Consider the following 18,811-nt stretch of genomic DNA (forward strand, 5'->3'; position numbering starts at 1 on the left):
CCACTATGACATCACGCGTACAAGGAAAACAGCAGCATTCAACCGCGTTGTTTAGCACGCAGCCGCAGTGTGGCTATTACGCGCCCATTTCGTCGGCCTAAAAGCCAAATTCTGTCCTCGACGCTTGCGCGCGAACGTCGTTGCAGCGTTTGCGATGCTATACGTGGTGACGGCATTTTTGGAAAGGAAAAAAAAACGCGGCCGCGGAGAAAATAGACGACCGAAAACCGTGGCCGCATGCATTGGTTCGTTCTTTTATCCTCGTAACGCTCGTGACTGTCGTTAAAAGAGCATCGTGAAATGATGGCGCATAATAGCCCGGAAAGTTGAGGCTTGTACGTCACCCTTTACTTAGCGGGGCCAAACGCTCGCTCTAAAACGCTCTACGCGAAAAAATCATCATCTTCCTCCTCCTCCTCCCTTGCGCCTCTTTGTTGCCTTTGTATCCCTTTCGCTGCCAGCTCTTGTTCCCCAGCACATCGCTGACTGTGCTTGGTTTTCGAAACGCGATTCTGCGGCTAATAGGAAGCAAGGAGGAAAGAGAGCCCGAACGTCATGCGTTGATGCGGTATAGAATTCGTATATTTGAAGAGGGAGTAGATGCGCTCAAAGTACGGGGGACGGATAAGGGTGAGGGAGGGGGGCGGTTTTATAGGCGAACGTCCTTTAAACGGGTAACGACAGCTCGCGACTGTGCGAGAGCTAAGAAGAGAAAGAACTAATTGGCCGTTTTCTGCGCGCCCCCTCCTTCCGTTTGGGGGGAGGAAACAATTGGAACGTTTTCGGCGTGGATGCGTTCGAGTTATGGCTTTCTTCCCAACTGCGAAGTTCGTCCGTACGTACCCTGGCTTCCTCCTCAAGCTTTATTTCATTCGCGTGGGAACTTGCGAGAACTCTTTTGCATCGTTCCGCGGGGCGCGGAACCGTTTCTCCCGCGTTCCCTCTGATGCAGCGGGCACCACCCCGACTTCTTCGGTTCGGTCGCGAGCTCTGCGATTGTTCGCACCGTGTGTTTCACGCCGCGCGCATCGTTACCAACTGCGAGATTTGACTCTCCTCGAAGATCGATTTCGCGGGAGCATGCCGTTCTCGAATTGTTTGTGTTTGGGATGTTGTTTGGCGGCAGCGTCAAAAGGGGGTCGCGTGTGGAAGAAAAGGGTTCGAGTGGAGTTAGATGGTGGGGTTGGGAAAAAGATGCGGGGCGCTGTAGTAACAGAAAGGGTAGTGGGGGGAGTGCGTTTTAGGGAGCGCGGGATTGCGGCTAACGAATTCGAGAGAGTCGTTCGTCGCGCGTCCAGGCGCGCCAAGTATTTCGAGGGTCTTCTAAACACGGGTTTGGCGCGAGAGTTTTCCAGCGGCCGCTGCAGCGACGTGTCGTCGCCAAGATAAATGAGACCGAGCGATTCTCAAAACTTGTGCCCGTCGCTATCTGCGTTTCGGATGTGTAGGGAAAAATGGGTACAGCGTCCGCGGGTATCTTTGCGAATTGAATCGTTATTAGCGTTAAGCCTTCGTAGATAATTTGGAGTCGGCCAAACCTATAGAAGCGTTGTTTGATGCGCGCTGTTTCGTTTGGAAAATTCGCCCCGCGCGTTGCGACGTGCCTTCTGTTATTGTTTTCGCCGTCTTCACAAAGTTCGTTGACCCATACGCGGGCGTTTCGAATGCGCAGAATGATTTCTTAACGATTCTGAACTCGTGCATATTGAGCGTTTCTTTTCTTTTTGAAGAATTGTGCAGAAACTGTGTGATTTTCCTTATGCATTTGTGATGACACTGTCTGACAGTTTCCGTTAATTCTTGATGATATATTACCGTTAATAGCGTCCAAATTTCTCTCGAACGGAAGTTACTCCGAAGTGCTTCGGGAAGTACAACGTTTAAGTATTCGTATGATGTTTTCGGTTCATTTGCATGAAACCAAGTCAACAAGATCTCTAACGGCATTTCAACCGCTCATGTTGGTCGAGTACTGTTAACAGCGTAATGTTTCACAAGTATGTGTCACGGGGCACGTAGGCATGGCCCGATAAAACATACACAGTCGTTGAACGTATATTGTCACCGATAGCACCGTGAGAAACGAAGTTTGCGAACAGTACTGACATTGCAGGTGGCGTTTCCGGATGTTTTCCACTTCAGAGAGCAATGTTTCATTCCAGCCGTTGCACTTATGAGAACGTCGTTCCTCACAAACGTACAGAAACCATAGTCTTTTCGCTTGCAATACGCCGACGACGACCCTTCGCGTATCTCAGAACTCCTTACCGCTGGGTCTCCTTAATGCCTCGTCGCTGTTCTGCAGCATTCCCCCAGCGTTTCTATACAGCCCATACATTCGCAAGGCTTCCCAACCCGCGCTCAATTTGCTTCGTGCAAGTGCCACGTCCCCTTCCGAGGCGCTTATTAAATTCTCATGCTCTCTTTGGTTTTAAACGTCCGCATGCCGCCCCGCACTCAGCTGCTAACTTGGGCTACAAGCGCCGAGCTTTGAGGCAACTGATAAAGTGCGGAAGAGTTTCCTAGCGCGTGAAATCCCGACGGCGCTGGTCAGCCCTTTTTGTGCTCTTTGCGTCCAGCCTTACTCCACACCCCTCCATGATGTCTGAGGCGACAGCGCATGTAGTGGAGAGCAGGGTCCACTGGATGGGAGGTCGTGGGAGGGAGTGAGTGACCGCGTGTCGCGTTCGCCACTGGCCGGCTGCTCTCGCCCTATACGTCCAGTTGGCATGCACGCTCGCGCCGTCCGCTCTATTCGTTCCGCGAAATTAGTCTTCGGGTCCGGCTTCATTTTTCACGGCGCCCCATTAGCGGTGACGTGGACAGCTGCGTGACGCTTGCTGCGACACGTGCTGTATTACGCTGGACGTTTGTTGCGTCCCCTCCCTGCGGTTCTTGCTTAGGAAAGCGTACGGAAGTCCGAGCTCACTCGTTCGCCTTGCGTGCCTCTTCGGCCTCTCGGTTAACGTATGCGCCGTTTGAGCTTTGTGTTCCCGTGCTTGTTAGATGCGAGAGTGGTCCTTGGTTTAAGCAGCTAGCGTTTAAGCACCGCGCTGCAAGCAAAAGTTTCTCGTTTATGCACCGCGCTGCTAGGCGGCTCGCCCGTACACGTGCATGCGTGTCTGGGCGCGTTACTTGGAGTTCGTTTGAGTGGAACGCGGCTTAGTTGTTGGCGATATAGTTTTGTCCCTCGTTGGAACGATGGTGTGTGCGCGAGCGGCTCAGGACTGTCCAAATAGCGCCCGTGTGGCGTTAGGCACTCAAGGTTCGATTGCGCACTTTTCGCCAACACTTCCCGAATCGCTGGTTGAATTAAGGTAATTAATGAAACCGTCGAGCGCGAGTGACCTAGCGCAATGCTGCAAGGTCTGCTTATGATTTGTGCTGAAGTGCAACTGAGCAGAGGAACTAGTGACCGTGATTGGAATCGACACACGTATACAATGCTGAATAACTTTGTAATCTGTGTTGCCTTGTTCTTTTTTTTTTTCGCAGTATTGAAGACTGATTCCAGATATATAATTGGCAGCGTTCGGATCTCCGAAACGTTTCCTACGTGTGACGTTTTGTCGTCCTCCACCGTGCATCACCGTCCTTTCATGTCACTTGACACGCGCACTTGACACGTATTGTTCTAAACACACGTTTTCTTTTCAGGTTTTCTTTTCTTAGTTGTTAAGGGGTTCGTTCTCAGAGATTGTCGTGCCCTATTGCGGCTGCCGCAGCTTCGAGCCTTCCAAAGTTTCTTTGATAGCTTCACGGCATAGCTTTCGCAATTGCTTGAATCTCCGCGATTTCAGGTCTCAGTGGCCGCCGAAATTGCTTGCCTTCACACGTGCGTGCGTGCGTGCGTGCGTTCGTTCGTTCGTTCGTGTGTGTGAAGAAAAAGAAGCAAAAGTAACAAGAGTCTCGGTCTTCAATATAATTGCGACAAAGCTGCTCTAAATGCGGCCGCGACTTCTGCGCGTCCTGCTTACACCACCGTGTATTTTTTTTTTCTTACCGCCTTCGCCGCCGTCTCGAGTATTGGCTTGGGCTGTCTCCCGCTGGCTTTTCTCAAATTGGATTAAGAGTCTCACGGAGAGCCGAGTCGGAGAGAATACGTTTTGCCGTTTCACATGCGACCACCGTCACCGCTGCGGCGACGCTGAAACCCCCGACCCCGAAAACGCTTGAACGAAACCGCCGTGCTTTGTCGGCTTATTGTTACACTTGTTACGAGATTGTGAACAAAGCTCCCGTCAGGGGAGCCGAAACGTCTCTTTCGTATTCTTTTTCGTGGTCGGCGTCCCTCTTTAATTTTTATGATTGTTACGCTTCTCGTCCCTTACTATTACCGTTACATTTCTTTTCTTTTTGTCTGAGCGGTTATACGGTTTAAAGGCTTTAAGTTCGTAGCCGCCGCCGAGCGATTTATTTCTCCCTCCAACCTCTCTCTCTCTGTCTCTCTCCAGCCTCCAAAGAGCTTAACTCTCTGGCGGCGGCGGTGGGATATGTCGGATTATACGTGTGGCACTGGTCGGAGATGATTGTCTGCGGCTCCTTTTTGGCCTACGCAGTCGCACACGCTGCGCGCGTAGGTGGAAATCTTTTTGAAATCCTCGTCGCGACGTTTTTGTCGTGCACTGTTCAAACTACTGTCGACGCGCGCGGCCACATTCGCCCACCGCTAATCGCCTATCGTTCGCGGACAACTTTTTACTTCCTGCAAATTTTCAGGGAGGCATAAAGCGGATTACAAGAAGAAACGCGGTCCAATTTGTACTGCTGAAGACTCCGCGCGCCGCGTACCTTGAGTCTCTGCTGTACGTAGACGAGTGGCGTGGTGTGGGTGCAATTCCTTAAATGGATGTCTGAAGCTGTTAAGCTGTACGACTGTTTGTGTGTGTGTGGGGGGGGGGGGGGAGGGGAGGTATTTTTCTCTTTACTGTGAAGGGCCGGTAGGCGAGGGCGAGGTATATGGGCCCCGCTTGTGCTACTTCGCGCGTTGTTATCTGGTATTAGTTTCAGAAACTGAGGTCTAAGTCGCTTATCCCTGACTTGCTTGGAACCTTTACTATTACGGCAAGGTCTGCGCTGACCAGAAGCTTTCATAAACACTTTCGAGAGATCGCCTCGCAGTTTTTTAGTTAGTTAGTTCGTTAGTTAGCGAGTTTGTTTGTTTGTTTGTTTGTTTGTTTGTTTGTTTGTTTGTTTGTTTGTTTCTTTGTTTGTTTAGAGTGTCAGTCTCTTATACTTCGTTAGAACCGCCACGATGGCGGCTCAGGTTCCCTGGGAGAGAGACCTGTGTGGTACGTGTGTCGTGGAAAGAGGATTTTTCGAAGCGGATTTGCATAATCGTATTTTTTTTCTTTACTGACAGTATCGTGAGGCAAACAACTATTATACCTTCTTTAGTCCAGGAAGGACCAATCCTGTTTGTACGCGATGATTATGAGATAAACCGACCAGGGGCTCGGGAAAGGATTTTCATTTCTTGTTTTGCAAATATTTGGCCCTCACCCGACCGCGCGCTATCTACCTCGTTGGCCAGCATGCCAGGGTGGTCATCTTGACCCCTATGTCTCCATTATTCCAAGTCCAGTTTCTTTTTCCATGAAGTTTTTTGTGTTTTTTTTCCCCACAGGGTAAACGCGTTTTAGTTGCTTTTCTAAGAGCATGTACAGGAGGGGTTCCTGAATATATGGACGACATTCATCTTGCATCTAAAGTAACTGTTCAGCCATCTACAGCGTATGCCAATAACGATGAAAGATTCGCTGTTGCTTTTTTTTTTTTTTCCTTTCCAGACATCTTCTGGTGAGCGGCGGGCCCTCGCTGTCGCCCGACCTGTGGCGCGTCGCGGCGTGCAGCGTGTGGCGGGCGACACGGGCCACCTTGCTCGCCGCCCAGCAGCTGATGGTGTGCTTCCACGCCGGCTCGGAGAACTTCTACGGCGACGTCGGGCAGGCCAAGGTGGCCGTCCGCCGGGACTGCACTCGCCAGGAGGCCGACCGCCTCAGGCAGCTCTGCCGACAGGTCAGCGCCTCCGAAGCCGCATTGAACATTTTTTTCGTCCGCATACGCGCCTTCGGCTTATGATCAATACCTCGTCGGAAGTCGCACCTTGCAAGCTGTGGAGATAGCATCTATGGTGTAGGAGAGATGCGCTTAAGTAGTACCTTTGGCCAGCGCGTATCACTCTCACCTCGCAGCGTAAGTGTAGTTTTTTAGGCAGCAAGGTGAAACATGAGATTACTGCACTCTCAGATGAATAGATAATAATAACTGTGCTTCAGGAAATATGCGCATCGCGGGATTCCGTGTTCTTGCGCAGGTGTTCCTTTTGGACGCCCAGCGCGCCACGCTGAACGTTGCTTCGTGCCGCGTGGAGTCTGCGCCGACTGCGGTCGACCAGGAGTGCTCCTTTATATTTCTTCTACACCCGCCCGACAAGGATCCCGTGCCGGCGACGGCGGCCCACCCCAGCAGCTACGTCGTCCGGTGAGTTGATCTCTCACTGAGGTTCTTTGCATCTAGCCTGTTCGATTCTCATGTAAGCATATTTAAACTTATATTTAGCAGCGGAGCGGCGCTAAGTCGATCCTGCATCGTCTGCATGTCTGTCCGGTGTCACGCAGGTCACGTGACCAGATGGGGGAGTGAATAAAGAATTAAATAAAGCGAAATTATGATGACGCTCGGAATGATCATGATGCTAAATTATTATTATTATTATTATTATTATTATTATTATTATTATTATTATTATTATTATTATTATTATTATTATTATTATTATTATTATTATTATTATTATTATGCTCGAAATGAGACTAAGCTGTCTTATTCCTTAGTCTACCCTCACATACACTCGCGCGCGCTTACAGCTTCGCTCTCGGACGATTTGGTCAGCGGATGGTCAGCGTAGAACTGGCCGAGTTATTTTTCCTATCCTTTCACACAAAGAAGTTTGTAGCGCCGACCTTGTGCTCGCCGTATTACTTTTATAGACTTCGAAGAAATGCCATTCTGATTGCTGCAAGCGGTACATTCTTTTCGCAATTTCTGAAAAAGAAAATATTTGGCGGTAAGACACCGGCTAGTCTTTAGCGATGGGAAAAGTTGTGGAAGACGCAGCTTGTATAAGATATGCTGAGCGTTCCCAGCTTTCAGTGCATACGTTTGCGTCCCTGAATTAGCAATAAAGCTTTGCTGAGCTTTCGTTTCATGCTTGCGGAGTCGCCAGTTTCTTTGAAGGTTGCAGTAACTAGTAGATTGTCTGTTCCTTTTTTTTTTTAATCTGTCACTCTGTTGCCTTTCGTGACGTATGTTCAACGTCATTTTTGCCCGAAAAAGTTACTTCCCGTACATTCGTGGTTTGCCCCTGTAAAGGATACTTTACCGCGCGAACTCTAGCAACGTGGGAAAGACGTATGAAAGCCGTGTGGCCTGTGTTGTTTTCCGAGTATTTTGCGCAAATCCACTTTAATCAGCGCCGAAAGGGAAAACAGGCGAAGTATGTTACGGCGGATGGCGATGCTTACATCTTAAATGTAATGACCGTGACAAAAGCATAACGTCTCAGTAGTGGACGATCGTTATCACCAATATATTTGTTTTAATCGAAAAAGTACAGCTAAGTGTTGACGATATCTCCAATGACATGAAAAAGGCGGTCCGATACATGTAAGAGAGAAAAACTCTATACGAGAACTGCTACTTGTACGTGTTCTTTTCTTTTCTCGCTTTTGAGGTGGGAGGTCATTTATTTCTCCTCTCCTGCTGCTTCTCTTGTTGTGAGGAGATTTCACAGAAATGCGTTCACTGCCGCAACGAATTGACTCGGTTACTGCCTCTTCTTCGGGCTGTAAAGGATACTCATTAACGGTGATTAACTTTGTGCACATCAAGACCATTCCACGTTGTCGGAACTCGTCGGCACGGCTCGTGCGTTCTGCCATTATCCCGGGTAGCGGGAGTAGAAGAGTGAATGAATGACATTGGTCCAACCCCCCCCCCCCCCTCTTCCTCCAACCCTTACGCTTTTATTTCTATTATTTGCCGTTTGCAGGAAATAGCCGTTATTTACCTTTTAGGGCCGTTCGACGCAAACAAACAGCTCTCTATCTTTGAGCTCGTTTTCGCGCCCCGTGTTTGCTCTTTTGCGGTCGCTTTCGTGTTTGCTCCTGCTTTTTCCGAGCCCGCGTAATCAACGCCTTCTTTCACACCTTTTCTACCCGCTGACTCTTTGCCTAGTGTACCTTGACGGCCTTTGTTCTTTTTTTTTTAACTATCTCCCGAGTACAATGAGCTGTTTGATTAGCTTCTAATGTGAGTTTAACGATGCGTCGACGACTCTGGGGGGCAAAGCACACGCGCGAAGTCGCTGCAGTTAAAAAATAAAGAGAGTATAAAAAAGGGGGAAGTGCAGGGGTGATAGGATTGCATGGGCAGCGATGCATCTGTATCGGGAAACGGCGAGAAACGAACCGTTGCTGCCTTTCTCCGCAGAATCCGTGACAGTGTAGCGTTGCTATCTGTCTCTCGCGTCGTCTGCGCTGGGTACCCGAGAGAACGTCCCTATGTTTTTGCTCTTGTTATTGAGAGTTGGGGGAGAGGGGGAGTTAGAAAATGGTGGAAGCAGGTGTGTTTAGTTGTCTTTGGGCCTAACAGAATTACTTGTTTTGATTACACACCCGCTGAGAAAAAAAGAGAGTCAATTGACTCTTTTTTTGTGACTCCTTACTCGCCACGTATGTGACTCTCTTTAAAGAGAGACGTGAGCTCTCTTTGCAGATCATTATACTCTCTTCAGGAGAGTCGTGGAACCCTAAGGAGAGTTAACGTGTTTCTTTAAAAAGAGTCATATAAGTGGAAAGTCAGGACTCTCTGAAAAGAGTAACACATACTCCTTTTTGTTTTCTTCGAGTGTATTGCTTCTATTTTCTTTTAAGCTCAGACGTTTCTCTCCTTTTGAAGTTTGTTTTGTCGAAATTTGTTGTTCTGTATTGGACGAGCTAGCCCTCGATCGTTCTGCTCTAACAAAAACATCCGCTTTACTATGACTTTTATATTAGTTCACTTATTTTTAGTTGATATTTCTTGTGTTGCGAAAATAGTGTTTTCACGTGCTTCTACGCTGAGCTCGTGCTGAAGAATATACGCTCGCCGCTGCTGAAAAAACTCACGCATATCTTTCTGTTAAAGCGGGATTAGGTCGACACGCTCGTGGATCAACACTCTCGTGGACTAGGTTAGTAGATGAAACCGCTAACCTCGTCCATAAGACTAACCCCCTTCCCCCGCCCTCTTCTAATCGGGAACCCTATGCACGCCTATGGGCCAAATAGTAACGCGCTTTCTTACTTGCCGCTGCTTTGGCTGTCTCTTGCGCACTAACGAATGCTGCTTCGCGCTCCTTCTGTTCTTTGCTCTTTGGTTTCTCTAGGGTTCCGTTCCAGCAACTGGTGGTGGGGCTCCTGTCCCACCAGATCCTGCTGCAAACGCTGGCCACATTGTTGCTCGAAAGTACGCGGTTCCGGCTACCTGCGCTCGCCAGCGTGCTCGCTTGCCCCGCGTCTCCTGCCCGCAGCAAGCAACAACCCGGCCAGTACCGCCTTGCTGGTGAGACCTTTTACGCGTAATAACTTTCTTCTCGCTTTCTTCTCGCACAGCTCATAGATACTGTTTTCGAAGTAAGGTTAATGGATGTTTATCCGGGGGATATTCTGAAAGCCTTAAGCCAACTTCGACTGTCTGTGTACACTGTTAGTACCTTCAATCTTTCTAGGGTGAACAAAATACGATAGCCTTCTAGGTCATTTACAGATTTGTACAGCATACGGAATACATTCTGCCCTCCTATTTCTGCGAAATGATCTGCCTAGTAGAACAACCATTGGAGCATTTAAATCCGCCGTGGTAGTTCAGCACGTAAGTTGTGCTGCTAAGCTCCAGGACTCGGGTTCGAATCCCGGCCACGGCGGCCTCAATTCCATAATTGTTAAGTGCAAGAACACCCGTGTACTTAGATTAAGGTGCACATTAAAGAACCCCAGGTGGTCAAAACAAATCTGGAGATCTCCACTACGGCGTGCCTCATTATCATATCGTTCTTTTGGCACGTAAACAACAATTGTATTATGAAGAAGTGTCGTTAGCTGGGCTAGCTGATACGAATCCGTCGCAACAAACGGCTCAGAAAACGAGACGAGGACACAGAAAGGATTAACAAGAGCAAACGCCAGCTTTCAAATAAATTTTTTAATCGGAAAAGACTGATATATCCATACAACACATGACCGTACAGTTATGAAGCGTGCAATCACTAATAATTACCTAGGAAGCCGGTGTTAGTGAGGTTTCACGGCTTGGCTTTAATTACAAATGTATTTCATCTTCTTGTTTGGCACATGTTTTGCATGCGTCGCGTTCTTTTTTTCTTTCTTTTTTTTCTTTTTTTTTTTTTTTTTTTTTTTTTTGACCACAGGCCAGCTGGAAGTGATACCCATGGAACAGCTTCGCAGCCTGCTCTCCGTGCTCGAGGAATCATACAGCACGGCCACCGACTTCGACGAGAGGCCAGGCCTCAAGTTCCTTGTTCAGAAGGTCGCTCGCTGCGAAGTGGCCGCCAACCTGTTCAAGCAGGCAGCCATCAGCTGGGCCATCCAGGCCGTGGTACTCCTCGAGCTGTGCTTGGGCCGGCCTGCCGCTCAGCCGCTAACGATGGACGCCGTGAATCGGCTCGTGGCGTCCGCCGGTTCTCCCGCCGGCGACGCGAGACGCGATGGAGAAGAAGGCTCCGACGATGGCTGTGAGAATGAGGACGACGAAGGCGACGAAGAGCGCGCGCGTAAAGTAGACGAGGAAGGTCTTCGGCAAGCCAAAGACAAAGCGAAGGACGAAGTCGAAGACTCGAAAGGAGAAGACGGTAAAGGCGAAGAGAAGGTTGACGTTGTCGAGAACGAAGATCAAAAGGAAGAGCCAAAGTGCGAGCAAGCAACGAAGGTTGGCGCTGATGACGACGGCTCAGTTCGAGAAGAAGTGGACGTCTCGGAGGAGGCGGCCGTTGAGGACGAGAGCGAGGCGAAGTCAACGCAAGACGAGACAGTCCGGAAGGAACCTCTCATGGACACGGGTGCAGGAGATAGCGTAACGCAGGGTGAGGAGCGCGGCGAGCATGACGGAGCCCAGATTAACGGCAACCACGGTGAAAAAGGCGAGAACGTTGAGTGTGGGAAGAAAGAAGAACGCGTGGAGAACTTGGAAGATCGTGGGGAACGTTCTAGAAAAGACGGCGACACTTCGTCGTCATCGTCTGAAGACGGAGAAGACGAATCGAAAGCGCCGATCGACTCCTTCGAGGAGGACAAGTGCCAGTGGAAGAAGAGAAGGCGACGACGGTTTCGGAGAGAGCAGCGCATTTCCGAATTCCTGAGCGTCCGGAGGGCAAAGAGCAGTCTTAATGAAGTACGTAGCGCATTTTCTTCTTCCTCCTCTTCTGTTCCCCCTCTCTCTCTCTCTCTGTCGTTCTTTATTATTTTTTTCTGTATGTCGACGCCGTTCGCAATCACAGCTTATGGCTCAACAGGAGAACAAGCTTGCAGCATGTTGAAGATATTGTCATGTGGCCCTGACGGCGAAAGATAAGATGTCAAGCAGGAGAGTGGAGGAGGGAGGGAAGGGGGGTGTCGTGAGTTGTGAAGTCAGCTGTTTATTGTGTGAATTTATGCATATAGAAAACAAGTAAATTAGAATCAGAATATGAAATCAGAATGTCAGCGGCGATTACATTCGTTACGCCGTCGGTATCGCATCTAAACGAGCTAAGTGCTGCATAGCCATACGTGACTCGTCGTACGTTGAAGCGTTATCGCTTGTCCTTCCAATATGTACGAGAAGGCACGCCAACATTTGCATCGCGCACGTGGTCTGATTAGATATGATTCATAAGTGTTCCGCTGTAGGATTGGCGACTACGTTTTGGAAATTTCGAGTAAATTTAGGCGAGCCTTGCGCCGAGCGGTAACGTTGTAACAGTGGTCGGAAGATTTTAAAAAATCAATTTCGCCGCAAAGGCGACGCAATGAATGCAATAGCAACAAATTGTAATGTGCCAAGCGAAGTAAGGCTAGCAGCTAACTCTTTTGGATCCGATCTCGCGTAACCTTAGAAGATACTGGTTAAAGCGAATGCGGCCGCTCCATGGAGCGAAGCGGTTTTCGTGCTGCCTGTCATCTCAACACAATGTAAGCGCTGAGAGCACACCACGTACACGAGCCGTCTAGTGATGTCTATCGAGATAGCGCGCGTGCCAGTGCTCGCGACCGCGCCCTTAGTTCGCAGTTTCTGCTTGAGCGACGCAGCCCCGATATCTTTCGCAGCGGCGCTCCTTCACGCTCCTTCGCCCGACGAAAGACGAGCGGGGCATTTCCTTTCTGCTTGACGAGCCATCGACGCGAGGCCTCGCACGCGGGGCGATTTTATTGCGCCTGCCCTTCGTGTGACGGAGACGGTCGGCTCTTTTCATCTCTACTTCAGCCGCGCTCGTCCCCAGCGCTCGCGCGCTTTTACTAGCGCGTGGAACATATGACGCGCGGGGCGATGTTATCTATTTGGACTTTATACGGAACATGACGGCGACGGCAAAACCCGCCGAGAGTGTCCAAATTGCTATCGCAATAAAATGGTCACCTCAAAGGGCTAAGCTGTGCACTTCTGTCAATAACGAAACACTGTTCATCAGATGTCACTGCATTTGGCGGCGTACTTAGCGCTCCATGGCCATGTGACAGGTGGAAATTCTCGGCGCGATGTTGTTTTCTTAGCGCTCCCCGTTGTGAGCTTTGTAAATGCTGTGACAGACCGTACGTTGTAACTTTGTCGTACCACTTGCGTTGGTATTCTTACTTGATACCGTTGCCTTTCTGCTTCGTTTGACGCTCCCGTGCGGAAACGAGTCATGGAATTTAACTGCTGTGCTCTCACCCGTACCCGGAATGGCATAGTGAAACGCAAAGCACTGTCTTTCTACCGAGAGGTATATTTACTGGACGCTGTTCCACAAACCAAGGGGTGATGGATACCATATATCAATTCTTCTCTTTCACGACAAGTAAACTAAATGCCGGGCCTTTTGATTCACTTCTGTGCTCTGACGGATACCTTGTGTTAAATTGCGTGCACGCAGTGAAGCCAGCTTTAGCGAACGTGCACTTGGGCACATTATTTCGAAAAAAAGGCCGTTTCTTTTTGTACCAGTCATAAAAAAATCGCAATATTTTAGTGACGATGAAAGAATAGGAAAATGTTTTGTGCACTTTTGAGTGAGGCTGTGTGCTTTCAATGTAATTCAGGAGTACTTGACTTTGATGCTTCTTGTGTGTATAACACTTCCCACTTTACTCTTGCTTTCGTTCGGGCCTCTAGGCTAGCGGCGAGGATTGGAATCCGTACCGGCGGCTGCGGTCTCTTTTTGCCGATCTTTGCGCACATTATGCGCGGGTGGCGTCTCCAGAAGCCAAAGAGGGCGCCATCCTGGACCGCGTGAGCGACCAGCCCATCTTCTTCCTCATGGCGCAGCCGGACACCCTCCCGGAAATCTTGCCGGACAGGCGCATATCACGGTAAGCGAGCCATTCATCTTTCTTATTCCTCATCAGAGAAATCTTGAGCGAGAGATTAAAAATGGGGTAATCCTCTGGTCTCGACCGCTTGCCATGCACTGAAGTCTCTGTTACGAGTAGGGTCAATGACTGAAGAGTGCGACAGCGAAAAGATAATGGATGGTTCAAGACTTCTTTGTATTTGGAGAATATGGTGCGTCTTTGGACAGTCTGACATTTTGCAGGCGTATAGCCGACAACCATACTTAATTACTTCACTTAAATGTCACAATGTGTGGAAATATGTTTTGCGCACATGCTGCTGTAGGTGGGTGTCTACAGTTTGGGAAGGCGTGGTGGGTAGGATGGGAAGGCTTCTTTGTAATAAGGCCACCATGAAAAGGCTCCTTTGGCTGACAATACAGACAAAGGATCATTGTGTGCCCGACGCAGCATAATCTCATATCTACGACATCGATTCCCCGCTCTACGTGTCTGCTATGAGAGAATTCCGGATGCCAAGGCAATCGAGGGCCATACGAAAAAAAAAAAAAAAACATCAAGGGATTCGAAGTGTAATGACTCGTATTGCCAAAATGGATCCGGTGGCCACCTCTATAGCGTCTCTCTTACTATGGGTGTTGCTTTAAGAGCAATTGTCTGGGGGTTGTTAGTCAATAAAGATCACTGCTCCTCTCGCGATGCAGGGCAGACAGCGCCGGCTCTGCTGCGGGATCCGAACTGGCGGCTCGCCATCCTGTTCCACTACTGGCTACCGACTCGTCGTCAGACTCATCCGAGCCCGAGATGGCGGCAGCGTCCGAGTCGGCGCTGCAGCCTGATCGCGTTTACTCGATCGTCACCGAACGCGCCATCCAGTCCATGGTTTCCGAGTACAAGCGACGCAAGACGAGGCATTCGATGCCGGCAACCGTGCCCGTGGCACCGCCGTCGACGGCAACACTCCGCCGCCAGAGGTCATCAGTGAGCAGCGTCGCTAGTAAAAAGTCTTCTCTGTCGAAGGGTGCATCAATAGGCTCCGACGAAGGTGCCGCTGCAGCCGACAACGCCGGCACCTCTCCTCCCCCTCTACCTACAGAGGTAGAGAACCAGCGCAGAAGCTCCATACTCAAGGTAGGTCAGTACGGTCAAGCCCGATTATATAGAACTCGGGTAAATCGAATTATCATTTACCGACCTGTTTTCGAGCACGACAACACTTGAATGTCAATTCATAAGAACATGTACGGCTACGTCGAACGAAAACAGCCGGAACATTTCATACATCCAACATCGGGTAGCGTGAAACGCCCCAAGAAGTTGGCTTTTCCTCAAAAAAGTTGGCTTTTTCTCGCGGAAGGGGGCTTTCCCGCATGCATTTGGGAGCGTGAGCGGTGCCAAGGCGGGTCTAGAGGCTTCAAACGCCCGACAAGTACGCTCAGCTGCGTTTGAATACTGAGGCGCTGTTCACGTCGATACTGTATTTTCTCGCGTATAACTCGCCCCTGCATATAACCTGCACCCCCAAATGCAAATCGCGGAAAAATAAAAACGAAAAATTCCCGCGTATTGCCGTGAAACCACCTTCCTTGCATTATCGTGAAGCAGTGCCGGGAAGCCAACTTACGTACCGAAGTTCGCATCAAAAGTAGGTAAATTCTCTAGAAATTTTACATCGAATTATACCACACAATGAACTAATTCCCCTTTTTTTTGGCCAGTTTGATACATTTGGGTTTGACTTCCACAGGGCTGATTTCACAGCTAGCCTAAGTTCTTGATTATGCTGTTTATGCCATGTTGCCCAGCTTTTTGCTACATGCAAACTCTGTTATGCACCTGGTATCGGCCACTAGCTCAAAATGAGAAGAAAAAAAAAGCATATCCCTCTAGTCGGAACACGAACTTTGGTCCACTGTTCAGCCACGATGCTCATTCCACAGCTCACATATCACTGCACAGATTGGTATAGCTATCTCTGACATCACCTTTAAACTCTTCAGTGCCACATGTTGCTGTAACCCATCAGAACCATAATGAAGGCATATATACGTCTTCCTAGTGTATTGTTTATTTTTGCACACACAGAGGTACCAAGTTACGAAAATGGTGGACGAAGTTTATATGAAACGGCTGTTACCTTGGATGATATAATATTTCTTGAAGCAATATGCTATATCACAATACTACGAATATACAAGGTGGCCCTAACCTTCTTTCTTTTATTGCTCTCGCTTTTTCGCAACAGGATGCAGAAGCCCATGTACAAGTATGGTCCCAACTGGCCCAATCTGTTCTCGAACTTCACCTTTCTCTTTGCGAGGCCGAGTTCTTGGCCTTGGTACCTGTGTTCTATGCGGGCGTTGAAGTGCTAATCAATTGCGGGCCTGCAGAGCCCGAGCTGAGGGCACTCACCACTGACTGGCTGCATCGTGTGGCTCTCGGCTTAGGCTTCAGTGGCAGCCTGGTATCCTCTAGCACCTTGCAGCGACGCCTCTAAATCGTGGGAAACGAGCTTCGTGTGTTGATATTCTCTGTGAGGTCTAAATGTTGAGCCCAGCTTCATTGCTACTGAATTTCTGTCTGCTCGCAGTACAGCTTCTGAATGAGCCCTTAGCTATCCTTTCTTTATTAATATCTGCCAGCATTGCTGCCTAGAGCTCATCTTGTACGACCACATCGGCCTGCTTGTTCACTGATTGTAGTTTTGCAGGGCTGTAATGAGACACTTGCATAGAGAGTTGCTATTTTTATTTGTTTGCAAGTGTCATATGTCGACGCAAGATTCTGACTGTCAGCAGTTGAGTTCTGAGAAAGCCCATAAGATGTAGGAAAGTTCGTGGAAAGGAAAATTTTCTCACCTCCCATTCGAAGCACGAAGCCAGAATTTCGAACCAGGACGATTTTTTTTTTTTTGTCAACGATGGAGCTCTATTTCTGAAAAGTCCGTATGGACTTGCTGGTAGCTTCGTGCTGCAGACAGATGGTATTTTTCCTTTTCAAGATGGTTGACTGAGCTAATTTTGGCCTTAATTAACTTGTCCTTTCAGCTGATTGTAAAAGCATATTGATATATAGTATTAACATAGAGCACTTGTGCATGAAAATTAAGATTTACTATGGTTTCGAGGAAGATTAGTTGACAGAAGCACTATTCCGACAGCATGATCTCTTCGTGCAGTAAACAATCCTTTTAGCATGTTAGCAGTCTTTTTTTAGAATTTGGAGCAAACTATCTAATTTTACCATACGTTTGACTGTGCTGAATAAAACACTACAAAAACGTTGATCATTCCCATGTTTGATGGAACAACCAGGGAACAGGAAGAGGCACATGTAGAATATGAGTGTTGGAGCACAGAGGCTGTTAATGTATATATATAAGATTGCCTGTTATGTCAATTAGCTTCTAGTCACTTTTTCCTGTGATCATCATTTCTGATTTGATTATTTTTTGTTTTCCATGAGTGTTACACTTAGAATAGCCTGCCTTATCACCTTGACTGTGTTCTTATTTTTTCCTCCTCTGAGTTTGCTGTGTTGCGTGTTTAACCCAAGAGGCTAGTTTCTTTACCGTAGAAGGCTTTCATGTACCTCTTTAACATAGCTGACCTGAGACACTTTTATACAAAAGTCAAGTGCCATTCAGATTACACAGATTGCAACAGCACTGGGTATACCGTTCTTACTCTGTGCCTAGTCTACCAGTTGAGAGTTTGAGGCAACGTGTTGTCACATCAGTTAACCATGTGTTACCAAGTGTGTTTGTGTTTGGCGTTTTCTGGAAGGGTACGTGGAGCACTTAATTCCCATTCAACTGACATGCCTGCTGAAAATGTAAAATTAGGAGAGCACTAATCTGCCAGCATATCTAAAGCCATTATGAACGTGGTCTGTGAAAGTGCGAACATAAAATTCTCATCATTGACTTGCAAAACTTCCCAGTATTTGCATGATTTCTACCTACTAGGAAGCGCATAAGTGGCAATGTATTGCAATGGCTATAAGACTATCCTTAACACTGTGTACGAATTTGGTACACATTGCAAACCATCTATGGCAACTACACCATATTTTAGTGTCTCAGATTCGTTTGATTTCTTTGATTTTGCATCGCACATATCTTAAGAGTACACCGTGGCTATGTCTTTGCACAATATTTTACAGTGTGCTGCAAACATATTTTTCTGGAGACTGAACGTATGTATGTTTTTCTCAAGTCGCACCTTGTATCATGATTTTCAGGTCTTTGTTTTACATTTTTGGGGGGAGTTGTGTGTGAAGGAATGGTTTTTCTTGGCTCATCAAAATTTCAGGAGAACAAGACATATGGTCTTATGCAGATTTAATTAACACTTGTGGACGTTCATTTCAAAACGAAAAAAAAAGGCAATTAATACCTGTTGACTTCTAGCTTTTTTTCACTATCACTGGTATAGTCTTCAGTAATGGCTCTTTTGGGATGGTTATAATGTTTGCGCAGTTTTGTGATTCATTGGTAATGACCACTTGTGATGCAGGCCACCTTAAGATTTCTCATCTGCGAAATAGCATTGAAAAGCAATGCGCTTGAATAAAATGTTATCTTTTAGTGCTTTCGTGCAAGCATTGGCCTTAACTGAGAGTCATGATTAGCATACGTGCGAAATGTAACATTCTCGCAATTTCTGAGTGCTCCTTATACCTTTCGTGATAATATGCTGACTTCACATGTATGAACTATGATTCTGCATTTATTTTGCAAACTGTCTTTTGTATGACAAAGTTTTTCTGCATACCTCTTAGCATGTGTGTTATTTTTTCCATTTGTTGTGTGGAGAACAGTGTGGATTTGTGGTCAATGGTTGGGGTGCCAAAGGTCTTTGTGTTCATGCAGATGTTAAGCACATTTCAGGGGACAAGGCTAACTATATGCATTTATACAATATATATATTTATATTGTGTATGCCTGGCACAATTTGCCCTCCACATCACTGCAACCATTCAGGGTTGTTGTGGAATCTCGAGCTGTTGTGTTTCATGTGTGATTAAACATCAAAAGAAGTGAAATGTCTGTCTCTCTGATTCTGCTTGTACGTATCATCACTTTGTCACATAAATTGAGCACTACTCCTTATGCCATTTCTAAGCTGAATCTACATTTCACAAACATTGTTATTGTATGCAAAGAAATTGCATTGTGTAGAATTTTAAAATGTAATTAATTAGAGCTGACAAGAAAACA

The 18,811-nt window shown here is 47.7% G+C and overlaps 1 protein-coding gene across 1 annotated transcript in view; it reads left to right on the forward strand.

Moving 5' to 3' along the window:
• Positions 1–18,628, forward strand: part of LOC119396560 (brefeldin A-inhibited guanine nucleotide-exchange protein 3-like) — a 74,102-nt gene extending 55,474 nt beyond the window's left edge. The window contains 7 exon segments of the mRNA XM_037663822.2: positions 5,790–6,018; positions 6,317–6,483; positions 9,431–9,606; positions 10,472–11,451; positions 13,411–13,607; positions 14,294–14,720; positions 15,835–18,628. Coding sequence (XP_037519750.1) covers positions 5,790–6,018; positions 6,317–6,483; positions 9,431–9,606; positions 10,472–11,451; positions 13,411–13,607; positions 14,294–14,720; positions 15,835–16,086 — 2,428 coding nt within the window. The 3' untranslated portion in view covers positions 16,087–18,628.
• Positions 18,629–18,811: the final 183 nt, after the last annotated feature.

Source organism: Rhipicephalus sanguineus, chromosome 6 (genome assembly GCF_013339695.2).
Source record: "Rhipicephalus sanguineus isolate Rsan-2018 chromosome 6, BIME_Rsan_1.4, whole genome shotgun sequence".
NCBI lineage: Eukaryota > Metazoa > Arthropoda > Arachnida > Ixodida > Ixodidae > Rhipicephalus > Rhipicephalus sanguineus.